The sequence below is a fragment of the Syzygium oleosum genome, unplaced genomic scaffold (assembly GCF_021117445.2).
Source record: "Syzygium oleosum isolate NSW1041296 unplaced genomic scaffold, Sole_v2.1 Sole_v2.25, whole genome shotgun sequence".
NCBI lineage: Eukaryota > Viridiplantae > Streptophyta > Magnoliopsida > Myrtales > Myrtaceae > Syzygium > Syzygium oleosum.
This window is the reverse complement of record NW_026607509.1, coordinates 4,524,846-4,545,091: the sequence shown is the minus strand read 5'-3', so window position 1 is coordinate 4,545,091 and position 20,246 is coordinate 4,524,846. Positions and strand designations below refer to the sequence as shown.

Below are 20,246 nucleotides of genomic sequence, written 5' to 3'. Positions count from 1 at the left end.
AATCAATGGTTGCATATAAACATCTATTAACTTTTTCGGATTTTGCGGGCCAGGCACGATCAATGTCAAAAACATATAAGGTGTCTTCATGCACATACCAGGTGGAAGATTGTACGGCGTTAAGATAACTGGCCAACATGAATAACTTTTTCCTGATTTCCCAAATGGGGCAAATCCATCAGAGCAGAGACCTAACCTGATGTTTCGAGGCTCTATCGCAAACTCAGGGTACGTTCTATCAAAATGCTTCCATGCCTCTGCATATGAAGGATAACACATTAGATCCTCTTCTGTTTCATAATTTGCGTGCCAAGTCATGTGTTCAGCTGTGGCTTGAGACGTATAAAGCCTTTGCAATCTGGGGATTAAGGGCAGATAAAACATTTGCTTGCATGGTCTACGCTTCTGATTACGACCCTGCCTCATGTTAATCTTGTACCTAGGTTGGCTACAGAATTTGCAAGATTCTGCATTTTCATCATCTCTCCAATATAACATACAACCCCTACTACATACATCAATCCTTACAACCGGAAGACCTAAGTTATCCACTAGCCTTTTCATATCGTAACAATCACTTGGCATGCTGTTATCACGAGGCATTGTTTCCCGCATTACTTCAACAAAAGAGTTGAAGCAATCTTGCGACACATTATGCTCTGCCTTGATATTTAACAGTCTTGCTATCACATATAACTTAGTGTGGTTGTCACAACCTGGCCATAAAGGTTCATCTGCTGCTTTCAACACTTCCCAGAATTGATTATATGAAAAAGCTCCATTACACACATTCTCATCAAAACCCGTTACTCCCATGTCTTCCAATTGTGATGTATGACTAGTACCCCACTTGTTCATGTGTAGGAGTAAAACTAGTACTTGCATGGTTCGAATCTGAAACAAAATTCTGACCAGCTGCATCAATCACCATCCTCTCGTATGGGTTCAATTGGTCATAATAGCTACATTCTTCCCCTCCTAAAAATTGATCACTTCTTCGATATCCTTCATCAGATATAAACGGTTCACCATGGCAAGTCCAATTATAATAATTCGGAGTAAACCCAAATCTACAAAGATGTTCTCTAACTATATCACACACATGAAATTTACCATTACTGCACTTTCTACACGGACACCTTAACTTATTTCCATCCATGAACTCATATTTACTACTAGAAAAGTCTAAAAATAGTTCCAACCCAGTCCGAAACTCATCGGTCAATCCTTGACCTCCAGGTAAGTTCTTATTATACATCCAAGCCCTGTTTCTTTGCATTGTGTCTGTATTAAAATAAAAAAATATCGTAAAATATTTAAAATATCATATCTACCGTTGTTAATTAAAAAAAAATTTATGAAAATTAAAATTTTGTTTTTCACGCAACAATTACTACGAAATTTTAAAAAATGAAAAAATTACCATGTAAAGAAGACTTACCCAGATATTTGATTGAAATCTTGGTAGCAGAAAGTGGTCAATTTGAAGAGAATTGCAAAGTTCACTTAGATTACAAGACCTTCAATTGGACATGTACCTAAATAAAAGCAAAATCACTTAACATTCATTTTTTAAAATTTTATTATTATTTCCGAATTTTTTTTTAAAAAAATTCTTATAATTTTCTCCGGTCGCCGGTCCGGCGACCAGCTGATCTGGGCGAGGCCGAGCGGGGTCACCATGGCCGCAGGTCGACCTCGCCATCGCCCAGCAGGGCGACGGCGAGGTCGACCCGCGGCCATGGCCACCCCGCGCGGCCTCGCCGGCCATGGGTCGACGCCGGTCGGCCTCGCCCAGATCTGGGGGAGGCCGCCACGGCGGCGAGGTCGACCGGCACCTCGCCCTTTTGTCCGTCGCAAATTTGCGACGGACAAAGACCGTCCGTTGCAAATTGGTGGCTGATCGCCGGTCGGCGACCGGCGACCAATTTACAACAAAAACAGAAAATAATGTCAATAAAAAAAAATTCGCATCTGACGATGAATCAGAAGGACAGGACCATATTAGTTGCATGTTTAAACGGACTTAATTAGCTACGATACTTACCTGTGGAAAAGCTTCACCGAGATTGATTTCTGTGCGCACGGATTATTGAGAGAAATGATAGAAGGAGAAGGTGAGAGAAAAGCGGGCGACCTGACGAATCACTACTGAAAGAGAGAGAGAGAAATTGACGGGTGGGGTGGGGTGCATATCACAAAATTAATTTTCCGGTACAAATTTGCGACGAATCCAACGTCGCAAAATCCGTCGCAATTTGCGACGGATAAAATATTCGTTGCGACGGAAAATAAATCCGTCGCAAAATTCGTCGCAAATTTACGACGGAAAATTAGTCGTCGCAAATTAGCGACAGAACTGGCGACGACCAACTTTCCGTCGCAAATTTGCGACGAATTTTGCGACGGAAAATAAATCCGTCGCAAATTTTCGACGGAATTTTTTTCCGTCGTAAATTCCGTCTCAAATTTGCGACGGATTATTTTCGTCGCAAATTTGCGACGGATTTATGAATCCGTCGCAAAGTTTGTCGCAAATTTGCGACGAAAATAATCCGTCGCAAAAAACATGTTTTTTTGTAATGGGAAGGCTGTTGCCTGATATGAATTTTCTCTGATAGAAATCCACTGACACACCGGATTATTTTTCTTTCTAGAACGTTGCTTTTCAATAGGGAGTTAAAATAAGCACGTCTTAGATGCAAAGATTTTATTCCTCTGACCAAGACTTTTGTAATAGGTCCAAATAAGCATCAGACTCAATTATCTGGACTGGAGAGACTGCAAGATGACTGAAACTTTGAACCCATTAGATCATCAGACTAACGAAAGCAGCATGTCTTAGTTGACAAGTGATTAGTATGGCGTTGTCACTAATCAAACAAATAAAAAGAGTATGGTGTTGTCAGAGATAGTCATCAGGGTAGGTCAAAACTGATGAATCGTGTAAATTAGAGTGCATGCTCGCTTTTGCATCAGACTGGCATATGCTAGGACATTCTTTTTTGGCGGGTTGTGGAGGTTAGAAGGAGATACATGTCTCGTATATATTGGGGATTTGCCTACTGGGTTTGGTGATTTATTAAGATGCAATTAATGGTAGCTTCTGCACATGAAACAGGATATAATCGACAGTGCCAGGGGAACTACAGCTGGTGTGGGATGGGAAACTCTTAGGAGCACAGTGGCCTAATGTGGCTCGGCTCTAGAGCCTCCTCACTCATCATAACAGATGAAGGCACCAAAAGTTTAGCTGATCAAGGTAAAAAGGAAATGATCTTTGGAATCAATATATCGCCAGAAATGATAGGCAGCAGCTGATAGGGAAGACAGATGATAGAAGAAAGTTCAGCCCAAAAGGAAGAGAAAGGGACTTAGGCCCCGTTTGGTTCAGCATTCCCAATGCTCATTTGGCCTCTAAAGTCCCTTGGCCAAATGCAAATGGCGTTTGGCAATTTTTTTTACTCACTTTGGGGAAATGCAATTGCATTTGGAATGCTGGCCAAGGGACCTTTGGCCAATGCACCTCTGAACGTGCTTTGGGAAGTTGCATTTTCGGAATGCAACTTGCATTATTCATCGACACTGTTCATCTTCCCCAAACCGACGTCCGGCAGCCAGCCGCCGCCGCCTAAGGGCTAGCCCGACTCCGGCGACCACTGCCCGGGGGTCGCGCGACCCCGGCGACCACCGCCTGGGGTTGCCAGACCTCGGGCGGTCGCCCGGGTCGCGCGACCCAGCAACGCTTCGCCTAGGTCGCGAGACCCGGGCGACGCCCGAGGTCCGGTGACCCCGGTGGTCGCCGGGGTTGCGCGACCCCGGGCGGTGGTCGCGGGAGGGTCGCGCGACCCGGCGACCGCCGCCCGGGGTCGCCGGACCTCGGGCGGTCGCTTGGGTCGCGCGACCCGGCGAGCGTTACTGGGTCGCGAGACCCAGGCGACGCCGAGGTCCGGCGACCCAGGCGGCGGTCGCGGGGTCGCGCGACCCCCGGGCGGTGGTCACCCGAGGGTCGCGCGACCCGGCGACCGCCGCCCTGGGTCGCTGGACCTCGGCGGTCGCCTAGGTCTCGCGACCCGGGCGAAGCGTTGCCCGGGTCGCGAGACCCGTGCGACCGCCCGAGGTCCGGCGACCCAGGCCGCGGTCGCCGGGGTCACGCAACCCCCAAGCGGTGGTCGCCTGAGGGTCGCGCGACCCCAGCGACCGTCGCCCTGGGGTTGCCGGACCTCGGGCGGTTGCCTGGGTCTCGCGACCCAGGCAACGCTTCGCCTGGGTCACGCAACCCGAGGCGTCCGCCCGAGGTCCGGGGACCCCAGGCGGCGGTCGCCGGGGTCGCGCGACCCCAGGCGGTGGTCGCCGGCGACCAGATCTGGCCGTCGGCGGTTGGCCGGCGACCAGATCTGGCCGGAGGCGGTGGCCGGCGATGTAGCTCCACCGGAGTTTTTTTTTAAAAAAAAAAAATAGCCCAAAGGTCCTTTAGCCCAAGTTGATTTTATAAAACACTTACCAAACGCCACTTGCATTTCGAAAAACCCCTTTAGGCCAAAGGTATTTGCATTCCCCCAAATGCATTCCCCCAAAGCCGAACCAAACGGGCCCTTAGCCCATTAAGGAGGGCTTGAGAACCTGGATGGACTGGCCTGGACCTGATACGAATGGTAGAACCTCCTGATGCCAGTTATACTTCTAACATGTTAACCCAGTATAGGATCCTATATATGGATTTGCCTACTAGGTTTTGTCAGATTGAGATTTGCTGGAACTTGAGGGCTATACTAATTTTATCTACTTGTAAATGAATGCTTTAAAGGAAATAAAATGACCTTGACTGATACTCTTTTTGATCATCAAACTCAATCACTCTAAGGGTGGTCAGTTCCCGATTCGATCCGGCTCCAAGGTGGAACTGGGAACTGGATTGGGAGGATCGATTCCCAAAATTGGGAACCAGGGACAGGACTGGTTGGTCCTAGAACCAGGAATAAGATCTGACCACCGTTCCAGTCCAGTCCAATAGAACTAGTCACTTTTTTTTCCCACTACTTGATGTCATATTTTCGTGTTGAATTAAGTGACATGTATGTAATTATCCTCAAATTAAAAAGACGAATGAAAAAAGTGCTTCATTTATAATTTAGTTCACATTTTACTAATTTTTTTGAAGAAATAAAAAAATATATATGTAATCGTTCCAATTTCCTTTAGAACCGGGAGCCAGACCACTTGCGCACCGGTTTCACTTTTAGAAATCGAGAACTAGACCGACACTCCCAAACCAACTGGTCCGGGCGGTTCTTGGTTTGGACGGTCCGTTTTGCACACCCCTAAATCACTCCACCAGTAAAAATCTATTTTGCGGAGATCAGTGAAACGAAATAGGTAAGAGGCTGTTTCATTTACTTGATAGAAATATGATGGGTGGAATAATTTCCTCAAATGCGCATATGATCTTTTATGACATGAATCTGAGCTGAATATCAACGAGCAAATCAAGGGGTGAGCGAAAGGAACTCAATTTTGGACAGTTTTCAAGAGCACTGGTTCGATTCTCAATTTCAATTTTTTGAAACCGGTGATTTTCAGTTCAGTTCCATGTGTGGAACCACCCACTCGGACTACCTGAATTAGACCGATCTTTTTTTATTTCTAACAAATTTGTAAAAATTTAAAGAAATACTTGGTCTACTTCTACGGGTTTTGTTACTTATATATGACTAAACTCTTAAGCATAAAGTCTGTAACACTTGCCCCTTCACAATGTATTGCGTTAACTAGCAGTTTCGCTTGCAGTTCCCAAGCTGCGTCTCGTTTTGTGCAGCAGTAATGGCGATTTCCCCCTTCTTCAATCCATAGTCACCATCAATCCCTAAAGCTCCCAATAAATACCTAACATCAGTTTCGACGCCTAAAAATAGCTATCACCCGGTACAAGACTTTCACGAAGCTTGCATAACAGACCCCAGGAGGAGGCAAACGTAGCTTGGTCCATAGAAGAGAACAGATCTATAGGCCTCCAAAAGTAGTCTTTCCTCAAACACCTCCAGACAGACAATCATTAAATGCATATTGGGTCAACCATGGGCTACCCTTCTAATCTCTCATCATTAATACCCATTATTGAATTTCACAACGATGTCAGCTTGCGACCAACCTACTGGCCTACCCCCCATATTTTTTTTCACAGTTTGCGTCTGTACACGCCATGCATTTGAATTTTTCCCGCTCGGCTGTTTTGGGGTTGCTGTTTCCGTCAGATTTCGGCTACCACCACCACCACCACCACCTTCTGCCAATGCCATGCTCGCTCGCTCCTGGCGTTATAATATTATTGCTGGTCGAGCAATAAATGAGGACGAAACCGCCCAGTATGGTCCGTGCGGATCGTTGCTTTCTCAAGAGAACAGCACGCAATTGTATACGCAACAGATACGGTCCTGACCTGACCTGACTTGACTGCCTCCGCCATTTCCATTGACTCAAACAGGGCGTCGTGTTCCCTCTTCCCCTCGTCTTGGTTTAAATTCCCTCATCTTCCTCTTCTACTGCACTGACGAGGGAGTACATCACTGCTCTCAGATACTATAACTCTCCATCTAACATTTTCCTGAGAAAGCGGGACATTTTGATTATTGCCCTTCAACTTCAGGGGTGCATTCTAGTGTTTCCTCTTGGGTTCGGGCAGTTCCAGGCCCTATGGCACGTTCGTTCACGTCGATAGCAACCATTGTCCGCGGCATACTCATACTTCTTTTCCTGGGGCCCCTCTTTTTTACTATATTGGGGGCTACCCATTGAATTAGACGGGACGACTCCTGCAGCAACGGTTAGTCGCCCACCATTGCACTAATTCTTCGAGTCAACCGCTGTCGAAAGCTATGTAAATCCGGCGCCTTACTGCTCAAGAAATGCAAGATAAATCTAGGGGGTTTTACCTCTAGTTTAAAAACTTTTCCAAATTTAAGTTGGGCCATATCTTCCTTTGCTTTCGATTGGCCGAAATTCTTCTCAACCGTATCTCTGATCGGTCGATTATAAATTTTGGGAATCGCGTGCATATATGTGGATGTACATGTTTGTAACCTAACAATCGAAAAACCGGATGAAGGATATTGAAAGTATGGCCCTTATCTGAGATTTGAAACTAGTTTCCTATAAAATAGGAATTGACGAAATCCTATTTCACTATCGTCAGATTGTCACTGCTTAAAGATCACTTTAGATTTTTTTTGTGTTTTATTGATTTTGAACTATAACAATAACGACGTATGAAAAGCAAGATTGTGCAAGGTGAAAATAATTTTATAGTACACTTGCTGATATTTTTTGATGAAAATTGTGTAGAAATTCCTAAATATGTTGTACAATGGGCAATCAGTCCCAAACTTCTTAATTTGGCAAATTTACTCCTAAACATTTTGACAATTTCCTTATATAGTCCTTCCGGCCAATTTAGATTGGAAATCGCTACGTTGTACGACCAGCTGCTGACTTGGACGATTTGGCCTCAAAATGACGTTATTTAGAGAAATTTTATCAATTTTTTAATTTCTTTTTTTCTTTTATTCTTTTTTGTTTTTTCTTCTCTTTTTTCCCTCGTTCATCTTTCTGGAGAGGGTTGGTGAAGTAGTCGAAGCCTTAGCGATGGCCAATGAGAGTTGTCGGCCACAGGTGAGAGCCTGCACACCCTCATCACCTAGCGGACAAGGGCCTACGAGCCCTCGCTGTGGTCAGCAAGGACGCCGCAGCCCTTGTCAAATCTAAGCGAGGGTCAGCCCTCGCTGATGCCGGCAGCGAGGGTGTCAAAGCCCTCACCGTCAAATCTAGATGAGGGCTCATAGGCCCTCACTATGGTTGGTAACCCAAGGAAGATGAACAGTTACGAAAAGGAAAAAAAGAAAAAAAAACAACAATACAATTTTATAAAATTTCTCGAAACGATGTCATTTTGAGTGGAGCTATATCGCCGGCCATGCCACGTTTACAATATCCGACCTTAGCTAGAAGATCTATATTGAAGAATTGTCAAATTGTTTATGACTAAATTGGCCAAATTGAAAATTTTATGACTAAATTGATCACCATATAATAGGTTGAGGATTTTTATTTTGGATAATTTTATCAATTCTTTGAGATCAAATACACTTTAAGTTGTTAGATGGAGAAGGATCTTGAGGCTGGACTCTTTAGGCTTGTATGGGAAATGACTGATTGAATGGTTGAGATTCTTGTCGCATGTTAAGAACTTCCGTCCAAAACTTGAGCTACTAGACAGAAGAAACAAACACCGATTGTCTCATTTGAGCGACTTATGTTACCACCATATTGGATCACAAATAAGAGCACACCATTATCATTTCTTTCCGTTTCTTTTTTGGCAAGGATGACCTAGTGTCCCTCTCTATTTCCAGGGCGACAATTCAAAGTTTGGTTTGATTTTTTACACATTCGCTGACCTTCATCCCCCTCATTTAATAAATAGAGACCATATAGGGGTAACTTTTTCCTATGGTCATACCCCATTTCAAACGCGTATACTATAAGAAGGGTGCTTGCTTCAAAGGCTTATACGGTCCCTTCTGGAGAAACCGTTTGGACGTCATAGGCAGCTAGTCGTAGTGCGGTCGCTTTTGTCATGACTTAACATAAGTTTTGTCCTAACTTTTGGGTAATTAAGTGTCTAGCGACTTATAATAAATGTCGTGAAAATCACATTTCTTTTTCAAAGTGTTCACATGTGAAGATTTACATAGAAATTACCAAGAAGTTTCTTGTCACCACAGACTACAATCAGATAAACAGTACTCAAGCAGGGGACCATCAGAAGGCCCCTCCACCACGATTGATGAAGGTACGGATGGCCGCCCATCTCGCCCGAGCTACAGTTTCCTCTCCGACCGTTCTCTTAGGCAACGGAGTGTTAAGAGTTGTAGAGTAATATATGGACGGACCGTACCTTGTGTTTCCGCGACCAAATTGGGATGTATGTTCGCCTCCAATCTGCATAATTCTCGAGACTCAAGCAGTAAGTCCGAGAAATCTGTGTTCGAAACAGGACTAAACAAGGACGACTACTTGGATGTCCTTAAATTTATGTTAATTATTCCTTCTTTTGGGATGCTAATTTGCATATGGCTAGCTCTGAAACTTAGATATGACCAATTTTCGAGAGCCCCCACCAGGCACCAAGTTGCAGCTCTTTACTAAGGGATGTACCAAGTTCTAATTCAACTCGGGGTTAAAATAAAACCGGCCAGATCAAGCATGTTCTGATCCGATCCGCGCATGACGTTATCATAATGCTGATTTATCAAAGAAATTGAATTGAATCCATGCATATGCATGGGGGACAAGTCCACGGCACACTCACAGCTGCAACATAGGACCGCTACCACTACCAGACCCAGAATATACAGTAGAAATACACCAACGTTGTTATTAATATTTTCTTTAATCACAAGGCTCCTCCGAAGAAGAATATACAAAAGGGCAAATGCAATGGACTCCTCTGCCCCAAAAAGGGTCTGAGCCAATCGGGGGCTGCACCCTGTCGGGTCGGGGGGACCGCGAGGTTGAACTCCAAACCTAAGTCCGACGTGTAAATCGGTCGAGCCCTTTTCAAGGAGTCCCCCCCCCCCCCCCCCTACATCCCTAATGAAATGATCTGACCCACATCGAGCATCTCATCACGTGAATGACCCATATGCTTTCTGGGTTGGCTGTCTCGTCACGTTTTGAACAACTTCCACCCCCCGTCCGTACGCTCCACACGCTCCACATAACATGTCCTCATGCCATGGCCATGGCCATGGCCAAGGCCGTTTCTTGGACGAGCGTGTCCAGTATGTCCCGCTCGATTTCCGCTACCAACCCATCTCCTTCTTCCTCGAACGCCCTCAAACTCTGGTGCTTCATGCGAGGTAGATCTTTGTCTATCAAGGCATCGATGTCCTCAAGAACTCGGCAGTCTGCTCTCGGGAAGCTCTCGAGTTTGGTGCATAACCTGTCGATTAGTTGCGACCCTTTGTCATGACCATGATAATGACGGTGACTGTGGTGTTCAGCTGTACCGACCCATGGCTTCAGATTCAGACAAGGCTTCAAAACTTGTACCAAGATTTCGTCCAAGAGACCAAACAAGAGCTTTCTGTTGCACTTGGGTTCTAAGTGACCCTTCAGTATCTCCGTCGGTGCACTGGCATCGCCATCTGTCGGGGACGTAATGGACAAGAGCTCGAGATGGTCGAAAATTGACGGGTCGAGGGGGCGGGATGGGGAGAACCATCTCATGGAGGACAATAATGATGTGTGCCTTTCGATGCCTAAATGTTTCAGTACTAGGGTAACGTACTGCAGTTCGGCTGCTACAGTTTCGGCGGTGGCGGAGGAAACACCACCATTCGACCTGTCGTCTTCACCTTTTCGGGCACTGAGCACATGCGTCGCTTCTTGCGGGCTCGAACCACCAGATAGCTGCGAGCTCTGCTTTGATGCGTGAGCTCCATGCACCTGCGACGACCCCCATAAAAGTTTAGATAACTAAAAACTATAACAGTAACCGCAATTAAAATGCATGACCCAACAGAAATTCAAAAAGAAGAAGAAAAAAGGAGAGAAAACTAGCTTTACGTTCACTTTAAAAATTAAAAAAAAAATGGAAATGGAAATGGGTAAAAAGTGAAGCACCTGTTTTTGGGGGATTTTAGTAGCCGGAGGGGAAGGATCTTTCTTAACTGGGAGAAGAGTATGGACGGCGATGCTATGCATGTCGCCGGAGTATGGAGTTTTCTTCCTTTTCTTGTCCGGAGCGTTCGCCGATGATGTCACTGCAGCTTGTGTCGGGCGAACAAATTGTTCCTCTTGCTTGTTCCTGATGATACTCGGAGTCGATGCTCTTGATGGCTTCTTGAACCGTTCCATCGCTGCTTTGCATTTCTCAGTGGACTTGCGCTGGTTCAGGACTTGCCCTTCAGGAGCTTGAGGCTTCAGCTTCACGGTACCTTTTGTGGGTTGCACCTGAAGATCAATGACATTGCTTGGAGATGGTGGTGATGAACCTGGTATTGGAGCTTGAGAAACTTGATCCTTCACGTTTGATGGTGGTCTAATTTTCTTGTCCCTCATCTCCAGGTGCCTGAGCCTAGGCGAAAATGTTGTTGATTGTTCTTGCTTTCCTGGGCTCGAGTTGTCTTCCACAGCTTTCACACCAATTCGGGAAGATTTCCTGGACTTGAAATGCTTCTTCACAGCTTCAACATTTGAGTCTCTTCCTTGTTCGCTGTTCCTGACCATGTTCGTGATATCCATTCCAACTTTCCTTCCGACGCTTTCCTTCACTTGCTTCACAATCTGCCTCGCGTAGTAACTCGGGCTCCTGTTCTCATTCTCGCATTTGAATTCTTTCCTCCTCAACGTGGTGAAGCGCGAGAACTCCAATTCTTCGCTCGAATTTAAGTTCTCCTTGCTGATTTGGAGAGAGAGACGGCGATCTGCATCGACCGATCTTCTGGCGGAGGACATCCTCGGGGTCTCTGGCAAAGACCGAGTCCCCGCATTAACTCCACAGTAATTCTCCGACCAGCTCTTTTGATCGCTCGGCCGCGGCTTTCGAGGTCGGCCGGTGTGTGGGTGACACTTTCCGGGGATCGAGGTGGGTGTCTCTAGTGTTGAAGAGACTCTAGGGGAGGATGAGCAGCTGTCTGGAAGAAGATCGAGCCCCATGAGTCGGGCCACAAGAGTTGGAGTCCTGACGACTTCAGGTGTAGTAGTGGAAGAAGAGGAAGAGTCGCAGCAATGACCTTCTTGCTTCTGCCTTCTGTCTCCACTGGTTTTGATTTGGATGCCCATCTGCGTGATTTAAAGAGAGAAAAGAAATCCAAAGAACGAGCGTTAAGGTCTTTACCCCCCCAACTTCTCATCATAGTGTCATCATTACTCACTTTCAAAGCAAAGAAAAAAATGTGGGGAGACGATAAACATGCACACTCACTGGGATGTCCAAACAAAGTTCACCATCTTTCCGGTTGGGTTCTAACCGAGGCTGCTCTAGTTCCAAGCTGTTCCTCGGTGCTTCCGTTCCTGAGATGATACAAGGTGACATTTATCCAAAATGTTGCAAAACAAATTTGACAAGTTTGAGAGAGAGAGAGAACGTTTACCCTTAGGAATGGTGGGTTCGTCAGGGAGCGAAGAGCCGAACTTGAAAGAAGGCTGCTGGTTCATGGCAAACTGGAACTGATGAAAATCAAAGAAATGGAAGACAGCACACATGCACCCAGAAGAGGTCTCCTCTTTCCTATGATCTCCTCCTCTCTTGGAGGATCTTCCGCCGCCCCAATACCACTCTTTCCCCATGACTAATCAAAGCCACACCCAGGCCAAAAGGACAGGAGCCACTCGAGGAAAAAACACCCCTCTTTCCTTCCCTTCCAACGAAAGAAGAGAGGAGGAAAGAAAGCTTCCAGGACTGAGGAAGTCGGACCAATCAGAGAGCGCGTAGGAGTTTCAGCCGAGGCCAAAAGGACAGGAGCCCACTCGAGGAAAAAACACCGCTCTTTCCTTCCCTTCCAACGAAAGAAGAGAGGAGGGAAAAACAGCTTCCAGGACTGAGGAAGTCGGACCAATCAGAGAGTGCGTAGGAGTTTCAGCCGAGGAGGTTTCCTCGACAGGGAAAGGAGAGGGCGGAGGAGGATGCTACGCTACAAAGGCCTTGATGGGGGGGTGTGGTGGGGTTGGGGGGGTGAATACCTTCCTGGGGGGTGCGAGGGATGCGAGAAATGCGGATCCGTGAAGCTCCAAATCAAAGCCAAACCCCCATTTGATTTCAGGAATTTTAAGTACGCGACGACAACAAGGCCATGTGTCGTCCCCCTTGTGTCCATCTATATAACCTTTTCATGTCTCTTCCTATTATATAAAAAAAAAAAATTCGTTTTTTTTTTCTTTTTTATTTTTGCCTTTTATATCTTCACTCACTCCCAAGTGTTTTTTCGTTTTCGTTTTTTTTATCAGAGCAACAAGACCCCAGAAGCGGTGGAGACCCCTGCAATCTGACTTTGGGAATTGGAATCGGTAAAAAAGATGACGATATGGCCACGCACCCGGTTGAATAAAGCAAGCGATTTGCTAATAAAGCGTACACGCTGCTTTGCTCTTCTTTTTCCTAACACAATATAATGCCCGAGATTCATCTTAACTCGTCGCTAAGTACGATACTCTTTTCCATTCAGTTTATTAGGTCGAACAGTACAACACTAAAGAAATCGAATAAGAATGTGTCGCGTCAATTTGCAAATTACACCGCGGCATCATTTAGGAGAAATTAATAACACTCCTGCCGAGCTATGGAGTTCTTTTTTTTCCCTGGAGAAATTTCATAAGCTCGTTGATATTAGATCTTACGGCTTCTCTCGTTGATGGATTTGGATCATGGACCCAGTTTTTGTCAAATTGAAATTAGAAATATTCGGGCCAAAGAAAAGAAAAGAATAAAAAAGAGCAATAGAGATGAGATGGCGGTGGTGGAGGGCTGGTGATTCCCAGGGGGTTTAAAATAAGAGGTGGTTTTCTGGGGATCCACAACGCAACTGACCCCGTTCAAATTGTGACGTTAATGTACGTAAACCCTCTTTATCCTTAACCATGGTTACCTCCTCTCCCCCACTCCTTCATCTCCTCCTGCACATTGCACATGGCCCCTCTCCTCTCCTCTCTCCTCTTTATTCACTCCACCAAAAAATTAAAGCTCGGTCACCAAAAATATAATCATCAAAGTCTGGGTTACAAGTCTATTTGTTTAGCCGGAATTCGACTATGCGACGAAATACCTTTCATCAAAAATCATTCTTAGATTTATACTAGAGAAGATGAGGTTATGTGGCGATTCTGGAGAGGAAAGATCACGGGTGGATGAGGGAATCGACAACATCACTTCAAACGGAACTGGAAGTACAACAATTTCCCCGGAATTTAACCGATAACGAAGCACCCGAGAATTACAACAAGGATACACGTTGAAACTGAATCAATGATGTGGATCTAGAAACTACGGCTAAGAAACACGACAGGATTTAATCGACGACGCGATGGTGCAATAATTGAAAAATAACATGTTTCTTGGTTTGTGCGTGGGGCCTCTTCGAAGAATACGATGTGACTATTTAGAGTCTCCAATCGATAATTACAAACAGATGTTACAAACGGTTACCGAACGGTAACAACGATTATTACATTGACTTTATTACCTAAGACTGCGTTTGATCGTCCAGATTTGGATTGGAATAGGATAGGATAAAGTAGGATTATAAATCCTTTTAATATCCTCTGCATTGTAAAAAATCATATTATATGTTTGGTGTAACCTGGATTGAATTTTTAAAAAGCTTTTAAAATCCTCAAAATATCTCTCTTGATCACCCTTGTACCTCCTCCACTCTTCATGCGTTCACTGTTTCGCTAACTACCGGAGGAAGCTCCTCTCTCCCAAGCTGTGACGCTGTTGTAGTTTCGCGTTCTTATCCTCGGTAACACTCATACACACGGTGGCAACCCCTCAGAATTGTCAAGTTAGTCTTGAACAAACTTGACTGTGTGATACTCTGTTTCAGCGCAACCCATCGTTGCCAATGCAATAGAGCGCAAGGATTGTGTATATATACAATCGAGACCCGTACTCGTAGGCGTAAAAAATCCAGACCAAAATCAAAAGCTTAATTACTAGTCGGAGCGAAGCAGAGTGAATTTCGGGGATTTTTCAAAGCTTTCTTGCCTTCGTGTGGTGGTGAGTCGTGAATGTGAACAGAGCATAAACAAGTCGAAGAAGAAGAAGAGTGAGAGATGATGGGAAGAGAGGGCAAAAGTTGCAAGGATAGCTAGGGGTGTCAAAACCAAACACAATACCCGAACCGAAACACGAACCGACCCGACCCGAACACGAAATTTTTTTATTGGGTCGGGTTGGGCCTCAACTTGTTTGGGTAACAATAAAAATAATTAGGTATTGTTTGGATCTATTGGGCTTGGGTACCCAAGCTCAACCCAAACAATAACCAAAACCCTTAAGATCCCTCCTCTTCCCAGGACCCTGCCGCCGACTTCTTCTTCCCCGGGTTCCGCCGCGCCGCCGCCGCCGGCAACATCACCCTCAGCGGCGTCGCCGAGATCGACGGCCGCGGCATCCTCAAGCTCACCAATGAGACGACCTGTTTCTACCCTAGCCAGGCGGCGGAGGATTTCATCCTTCTACCAGAGACCACGCCGCCCAACCAGATCTCGCGGCCATCGCGCCGCCACCTCCGGAAATACCGCATCATCACCGAGTTCTGCGCGGCGAAATCATCGACTGGCGACAACAACGCCGCCGCCGCCGTCTCTGTCCTTGGGAGCCGCCACCACAAGCGGTCCAGAGACGCCATCGGCGACGACCTCTTGAGCGGCGATCGCTTTTCGGCGACTCACGATCCTCGCAAGATGACCAAGGAGTCACCGTCTCGGGGGCATGAATCGGAGATCGACCCTTTGATTTCCCAACATGTATGTAACGACCCTTCTTTCCTCCTTTCCTTTTTCAAAATTTACCTTTTCTTGTCGTCCTCGTCGTCGTCGTCGTCATTTTATGTTGTTTCGACAAGTTTTTGATGGACTGATTAGGGTTTATGACTTGGTTCTGGGATTTCCAAAAGCAAAACCCTGACAACTTTGTTCTTGACTTCTTTACAGACGCAGGGGCTAGCTAGAAAAATCAAGGAAAAAGATCAAGAGATCGCGAAGATGGGGCAATTGAATCGCCTCCTCTGAGAGCAAGTGAAGTCCCTGTTGTCGGAGAACCGCATCTGGCGGGGCCTTGCCCAGGACAACGAAGTCGACGCCTGCGGCAGCAACGATGCCGGGACGGCGGGCGCAGAAGGCGGCGGCGACTGTTGAATCGCTGAGGCCGGGGCGGTGATGCACGGGGTGCTGCTGGGAAGATGATGAATTCGGGATCCGCAACAATGGCGTCTCCTTCTCTCTATCTCTATCTCTGAATTCATTGTTTGAAACACAAAACCCGCCCCGACCCGACCCGACATGACCCGGCCCGATCGTGTAGCTTTATCTTGTTCGGGTCTTGTCTCGGGTCGGGTCGAACACATATGTCCAATATTTGGGTTAGGTCGAGTATCATGAAAACCCGACCCGACCCGACCCATTGACACCCCTAGGGATACCAGAAGATTTTGCATATATTTTGAAATTTAGTTTTCTATTTTTTTAAAATTCTTTGCCATATTTACATATCCTATCCGGGTCTATCCCACCCCCTAGGTGGGACTTTTTTATCCGGACTATATCCGAGCTATATCCGGTCATATCCGGATTTCGCGTCACTCCAAACACTGGATAGGATAAAAGTTATCCTATCAGGAATTTTATCCGGTCCACCAAACGTAGCCTAACGGTTTCATCAACTCTAGTTTGTTGATGGTTTCTTCGTCTCCAGTATCTTGACAGTTGCTTTATTCCACTGCATTGATGATTACTTATTTAACGATTGCATCCGAGATTATCGATTTCACTTTTTATTGATTCCTTCGAGCTATCGATTCATTAAGTTGTCGATAATTCTATTCATAAATGATCAAATTCTGCTCTCATCGACTATGTCTATCACATGACAATAATAACTAAAAGTTGATCATTTTTTTGTGTAAACAAATGTCCCCTTTTAAAGGAATTAAATAATTAATCGATCATTCGATTCTTTTAAATTAGATAATCAAGAGTCATTGCATGCTCCATCGTCACCGGCAAAATCAATTTTTCATTGCCGAATTTTATCTTGGCCAGATCATCATAAAGCTCATATTTTCCCACGAAATGCATGTTTTGTGCGAAGTCTTCATGTGGCCCTTTATCTTTGTCCTTAAGTAGTTACTCATACTTAGACACTCTTGTTACCAATTGGAATAAATTAGAAAAATTTTGGCTTTCAGATTTTTCTCAGATTGAATTTCAATCCACTGAAAGCAAAATTTGTGAATTCTTCCTCTAAGAGTGAAGTAAGGCATTTATTCCTAGCCCTCTTGAATTAAGCTACAATCTAATCGACTGACTCATTATTATATCGATAGATTCTAGCCAAATTAGCAATTGATACCTCAAGTATCGTTCTATAAAATTGAGAATGGAATTGTCTTTACATCAATTAGGAAATAAATTTGTATTCCAAGTAAATGCAATTTTTAATAAAAACAAATGGAATGGAAAAATTACCAAGAAAGCCATAAACCTTTTGCACTAGTGCCAATTCAGTCATGGACATTTTAACAATTTGCCAATTGAGTTCTTCCGGCCAATGTTGGCCGAAAATCATTGACGTGGACACCGTTGTTCTATGTGGTATAGACAGCATTGACATGAACAATTTTTTCTATTTTTTTTTCTATTTTTAATGTTTATTTTATTCTCCTTCTTTTATGTGTCGTCGGCCTCTGGCAAGGCCCTCGCCAGCACAATGAAAAAAATGCAAAGAGAAAAAGAAAATAAATAAATAAAATTTTAAATTTTAAAAAAATTTAAAATTACAAAATTTTTTAACATTAATGCCAACTATGCCACATATGATGACCAATGTCCACATCAACGATTTTCGATTAAAATTAGGCAGAATGACCCAATTGGTAAATTGTTATAGGTTTAGGACTAAATTGGCCAATTTGAAAAATTTTGGACTGAATTGACACAAGTATAATAGGTTTATGACTTTTTTAGTAATTTCTCCCAAAGGAACAACCTAAGTCTCAAGAATACATTTGTTCCTGCCTCTCCACATTGGGAAATAAATCGACCAACATATTCAACAATCGATTGATCATCTTTGCCAGTGGAAACAATGAAGTGATGAGTTTTGAATTCTCTTGGGTAAGGTATAGCGTCAACTCAGTCCGAATTTGGATTCCTATATATTGGCTTGACTATTCCTCTATTGACACCTAATTCTTTTAATGCAAGTTCAGCCACTTGATCAGGATTCACAAGTTGATAACATTGCCCTTCCTACCCTCCAAGTTCAGGGTAGATAGGTCAACAGACTTGACCTTCCTGCCACCTAGGTTCAGGGATCGCTTGGCCTAAATTATTTCCACGTTTCAATTGACTAAGAGTTGGAGGAACATACTTGGAAATCAAAGTATTGAGTTGGATCGGTATGGATTGATTCGATGTCCTGGGCTTAGAAATGGCATAGTTGATCGCAGTGGCGACCATTGGCGTGATCACATTAGAGATGTGTTTCACTACGTGATTCGCCATCTTATTTCGCTGTTCCACGAACAACCACTTCATGATAGCCACCAAAATGGAGTTTGGTGCTAACTCCCTTGCCTGCTCCTCCATAAAGTGTCGCAAAATTTCAACGGGCTTGGCTCTTCTACTGGAGTGGTGAGGTCTCAGAATGGGTAGCAGTGTCACCAAGGTTGTTACTTATAGTATGATCAAGCTCTAGATGATTTCTTGTTCTTGGCATTGTATTTCCTTAAATTGACCACACTAGTTTCACCAGGCGTGCCAAAAAGATGTTTCGCCAGAATTCCATTGTGCGACGAAATACCTTTCACCAAAAGTCGTTCTTTGGTTTTTATAGGAGGAAACATGTGTAGCGATACCCACCTGCACATGGCTGAGTTGGTGGGCGCTTTCCTTCCCTCAGAGAGATTATGGGTTCGAATCCCCGCTCGGTTCCGTAATTTAAGTGGGGGCCCCTGGCGGTGGGTTGCTGGGCTAGTCTCACCCGAGGTATAGGCGCCCCCGATTACCTGTGCGAGCTCGTCCCCGGGGAATGGTGGCGGATCCTCGGTTACCAATAAAAAAAAAAACATGTGTAGCAATTCCGAACAGGATATATCACAGGTAGATAAGGGAATTCACAACTTGACTATTAACGGAACCGAAAACACACAAACTTCGTTGGAATTTAACCGACGACAAAACCTGAGAACATAAAAATGTACCGCTGTAATTTAATTGACGATGAGGTACTTAGGAATTATAGCAAAGATAAACACCAAAATTTAATCGACGGTGCAAATCTGAAAATTACAGCTAAAAACACCTAAGAATCTTATCAATGACACGAATCTTGAAACTATAACTACAGTGCGGGAATTGAAAGATAACATGTCTGTTTGTGCGTAGGGCCTCTACAAAGAATACATTGTGGCTTGCTGAACCTACAATTGATGGTTACCAACAGAGGTTACAATGGATATCGAACGGTTACATCGACTCAACTAGCTTCATGGTTTCATTGAATCCACTATCTTAACGATTTCTTCGACTCCACTATCTTGACGGTTATTTTATTCCACTACGTTGATGGATGCATATGAGATTGTCGACTTCGCTTTTTTGTCGATTCCTTCAAGCTGTCGATTCATTAAGTTGTTGATTCTTAACATTGTTGATAATTCTGTACGTAAAAGATCAAATTATGCTCTTATTGACTAAATCTATTACTTGTCGATAATAACAAAAACTTGATCATTTTTTGGCATAAACACTATTTTATACTTATTATGTATATGTAGAATTGCGGAGAGGAGCAACAAGTTGTAGCAACCATATTTGGGATTGAGAGGCAACATTATCACGAGATTTCTACACCCCGTAAAAATATTTCGTTTTGAGTCATAATTATTATTGGCGAAGTCTCAACTCTAGAAATCGAGATTTCGAAATAGGCGATAATTAGGTTTGTTCATGTTGAACCCGTTGTCAAACGATGTGAGACAACACTTGACCAATTTGGCTAATGGGGTATGGATGTACATTCACGAAAAGGAGGGCGCGAGCTATTAAATGAAGGGAGACAATATAAATATAAAAAGCATTTATAATCCATTATCAAGCGACGTGGAATAATACTTCAACGGTCCAAATATTCATAAGTATACTTTCACGTTTGGGTCATCATACATAACAAGCTATCTGCCAAGGATCGAATGTTAAAGTGGAGCATCCATGTCATCCCTTTCGCGCATATTGTAATGATGCTAAGGAATCTAGGGACAACTTGTCTTTTAGTTGTAGCTTTTTCGAAGTAAGTTTGGAAACGGGTCGTGATGCTTTCTGCCAGAAAGTTTCTGGTATTTCTAAGCAAGTACTTTCTTGGGAAGAAGAAATTCAATGCCCGATCCACCATTTAGAAGAGTAGCCGTTATCCTTTGTTATATTGAAAATTACTCGGAATGCATGCTTGTATCATGTTTGGCCACCGA

The 20,246-nt window shown here is 44.4% G+C and overlaps 2 protein-coding genes across 2 annotated transcripts; one reads left to right on the top strand and one right to left on the bottom strand.

Moving 5' to 3' along the window:
* Positions 1–9,405: 9,405 nt before the first annotated feature.
* LOC115690919 (uncharacterized) lies at positions 9,406–12,502 on the bottom strand. Its single transcript, XM_030617418.2, has 4 exons — positions 12,153–12,502; positions 11,984–12,072; positions 10,681–11,841; positions 9,406–10,503 (listed from the first exon to the last, which is right to left on the bottom strand). The coding sequence occupies exons 1-4, from the start codon at positions 12,346–12,348 to the stop codon at positions 9,784–9,786; spliced, it is 2,166 nt and encodes a 721-aa protein (XP_030473278.2). The 5' UTR covers positions 12,349–12,502; the 3' UTR covers positions 9,406–9,783.
* Positions 12,503–13,859: 1,357 nt separating this feature from the next.
* On the top strand, positions 13,860–15,789 carry LOC115690951 (uncharacterized). The gene is made up of 3 exons (XM_056303019.1): positions 13,860–13,941; positions 15,056–15,525; positions 15,718–15,789. The coding sequence occupies exons 1-3, from the start codon at positions 13,860–13,862 to the stop codon at positions 15,787–15,789; spliced, it is 624 nt and encodes a 207-aa protein (XP_056158994.1).
* The last annotated feature ends 4,457 nt before the right edge of the window (positions 15,790–20,246 follow it).

Bases quoted from the DNA above. Each gene is read 5' to 3' on its own strand.
- LOC115690919 (XM_030617418.2), bottom strand. From the start codon at position 12,348: ATGGGGAAAGAGTGGTATTGGGGCGGCGGAAGATCCTCCAAGAGAGGA. The intron at 11,842-11,983 runs GTGAGTGTGCAT...TAAATCACGCAG, and splicing joins AACTTTGTTTGGACATCCCA to ATGGGCATCCAAATCAAAAC. The intron at 10,504-10,680 runs GTGCTTCACTTT...GGGTCGTCGCAG, and splicing joins CTAAAATCCCCCAAAAACAG to GTGCATGGAGCTCACGCATC.
- LOC115690951 (XM_056303019.1), top strand. From the start codon at position 13,860: ATGAGGTTATGTGGCGATTCTGGAGAGGAAAGATCACGGGTGGATGAG. The intron at 13,942-15,055 runs GTACAACAATTT...AAAACCCTTAAG, and splicing joins CACTTCAAACGGAACTGGAA to ATCCCTCCTCTTCCCAGGAC. The intron at 15,526-15,717 runs GTATGTAACGAC...TTACAGACGCAG, and splicing joins ACCCTTTGATTTCCCAACAT to GGGCTAGCTAGAAAAATCAA.